Source organism: Ursus maritimus, unplaced genomic scaffold, assembly GCF_017311325.1.
Source record: "Ursus maritimus isolate PB19 unplaced genomic scaffold, ASM1731132v1 scaffold_3, whole genome shotgun sequence".
NCBI classification, from domain to species: Eukaryota; Metazoa; Chordata; class Mammalia; order Carnivora; family Ursidae; genus Ursus; species Ursus maritimus.
Window position 1 is genome coordinate 94889503 of NW_024425563.1, and position 2204 is coordinate 94891706.

At 56.9% G+C, this 2204-nt stretch overlaps 1 protein-coding gene across 1 annotated transcript in view; it reads left to right on the forward strand.

Moving 5' to 3' along the window:
• ADCY1 (adenylate cyclase 1) overlaps positions 1 to 2204 on the forward strand; it is a 92398-nt gene that overhangs the window by 60406 nt on the left and 29788 nt on the right. The window contains exons 12-13 of the mRNA XM_040644490.1: positions 1264 to 1523; positions 1773 to 1899. Coding sequence (XP_040500424.1) covers positions 1264 to 1523; positions 1773 to 1899 — 387 coding nt within the window. The remainder of the gene's footprint in view (positions 1 to 1263; positions 1524 to 1772; positions 1900 to 2204) is intronic.

The window sequence follows — 2204 nt, forward strand, 5'->3', positions numbered from 1 at the left end:
TTTCTTTCTTTCTTTCTTTCTTTCTTTCTTTCTTTCTTTCTTTCTTTTTTGTTTTCGTTGGTTTTTATTTTTTTTATTTTTATTTTTTTGGTTTTTTTTATATAATAATATTTTTTTATTATATTATGTTAGTCACCATACAGTACATCCCTGGTTTTTGATGTAAAGTTCCATGATTCATTAGTTGCGTATAACACCCAGTGCAATTTCTAATAACAAAAATGATGCAAAACCTTTGTGAAGAAAATGATAAAACTTACTTGAAGCATATAAAAGAAGACACAAATAAAGGTAAATTCTTGTGATTTCTGAGATAGAAGAATTTCATATAACAAAAATGTCACATTAATTGATTCAGTTCATTTCAGCGCCAGAGTCACGGTGTGGGGTACATGGTGGTAGGTGTGGTTCTTTTTAATTTAAAGACATTAGCTTTGGTTTCTTTTGATTTGGGCAGTTTGTTGACCTGGGAGGTGAAGCATGAGCTCAGCCAAGGAGTTTGTGTTGAGGGGGAACCGTGGGTGGGGCCCCAGGCGCTCCCCGGGCGCTCTGCACAGTCTGCACTGTGACCATGTCTGCGCACGTGAACCAACTCCTTAATGAGCGCCTGTTTTACAGTAATGTATTGTATTGTTCAGTGTTTTCCAGGATGCCTGACGATCCAGATCCGCACCGTCTTGTGTATTTTCATAGTGGTCCTCATCTACTCGGTGGCCCAAGGATGTGTGGTGAGCGTCTCAAGAGGCAGCAGGGTCTGGCGTGGAGAGTGGAGTGAGGTGTGGACGGGGGTCGAGGGGGATGCTGTCTCCTGGTGGAGGGACACCCAGCCCCTTCACAGTGTGTAGATGATAGAAGCTGGGGCAGAGAAGCAGGATAGACTGGGGCAGGAGTAACAGGATGGAAGCAGGGGCGGGAGTAACAGGAGGGAGGCGGGGGCAGGAGTACGGGGGAGGGGGTGGCTGCAGTAACAATAGGATGGGTGCAGGAGCACCCAGAGGGGGCTGGCAGTCTGGGGAAGATGGCCCCCAGACCCCGGCCCCGCCCTCCCTGCTGCGGGGAGCCTGGAAGGCAGAGCAGGAGGGAGGGTCCGAGGCCTTCTGGCGACACCTGGGGGTATGGGTCATCTGGGGGCGTGGGTCACTTGGGGTGCGGGTCACCTGGGGCCATGTCTTGGGAGCCAGAGGCAGTAGCGGGCTGGGGGTGGAGGTGGGGCTGGTCCTGAGCGGGCGTCTCCCACGCTCCCTGCCCCTCTGTCCCCTTCAGGTGGGCTGCCTGCCCTGGGCCTGGAGCTCCAGCCCCAACAGGTCCCTGGTGACCGTCCTGACCCCTGGTGGCCGGAACGCCGTGCTGCCTGCTGCACCCTGCGAGTCTGCACCCCACGCCCTGCTCTGTGGCCTCGTGGGCACCCTGCCACTGGCCATCTTCCTGCGGGTGTCCTCCCTGCCCAAAATGATCCTGCTCTTCGTGCTCACGGCGTCCTACATCCTGGTCCTGGAGCTCAGCGGGTACACCAGGGCCTCAGGGTAGGTGTGCTGCTCCCACCAGGACACAGCTGGGCGGTGTCACGTGCACCTGCTCGGGAAGCACACTGGTTCTGGGGCTTCTCCACGGGTCCGTTTGGGCCCCAGTTCCAGCAAGGCCCCGGGTTTCCCGGCGAGAGTGGCTTTAGCCTGGGTCTGTAGCAGGTGCCACTGAGTGTCGCGTCCAGGGGCACGTGGGGCTGGGGCTGGGGTTCTCCGTGCCGACGAGGTTTTCTTCCTCGTCCCCCCCAGGGGCGGTGCGGTGTCCGGGCGCAGCTTCGAGCCGATCGTGGCCATCCTGCTGTTCTCGTGCACGCTGGCCCTGCACGCCCGGCAGGTGGACATCAAGCTGCGGCTGGACTATCTCTGGGCAGCACAGGCAAGATGCGCTTTCTCTGCTCCGTGGAGGGTGGGGTGTGGCAAGGAAGCCCCTCGGGAGGGGAGTCAGGGGCTCCTGTCTGGACACCACCTGGTGTGTGGGTAGAAGAGGCAGTGCTGGGGCCGAGGAGTAGGACGGGGGCCAAGAGAAGGCAGCGCAGGGGAGCCGGGGATGTGGGGACCAACTGATGAGCCCTGCCTGACAGGCGCAAGAGTTTGGCAGTGTTTTGAGCTGTGAGTTCCCCATCCCCAAAGGCATTCTGGTGGTGGGACTGCAGTGCAGACTGGCTCAGCCTTCGCTGGGCT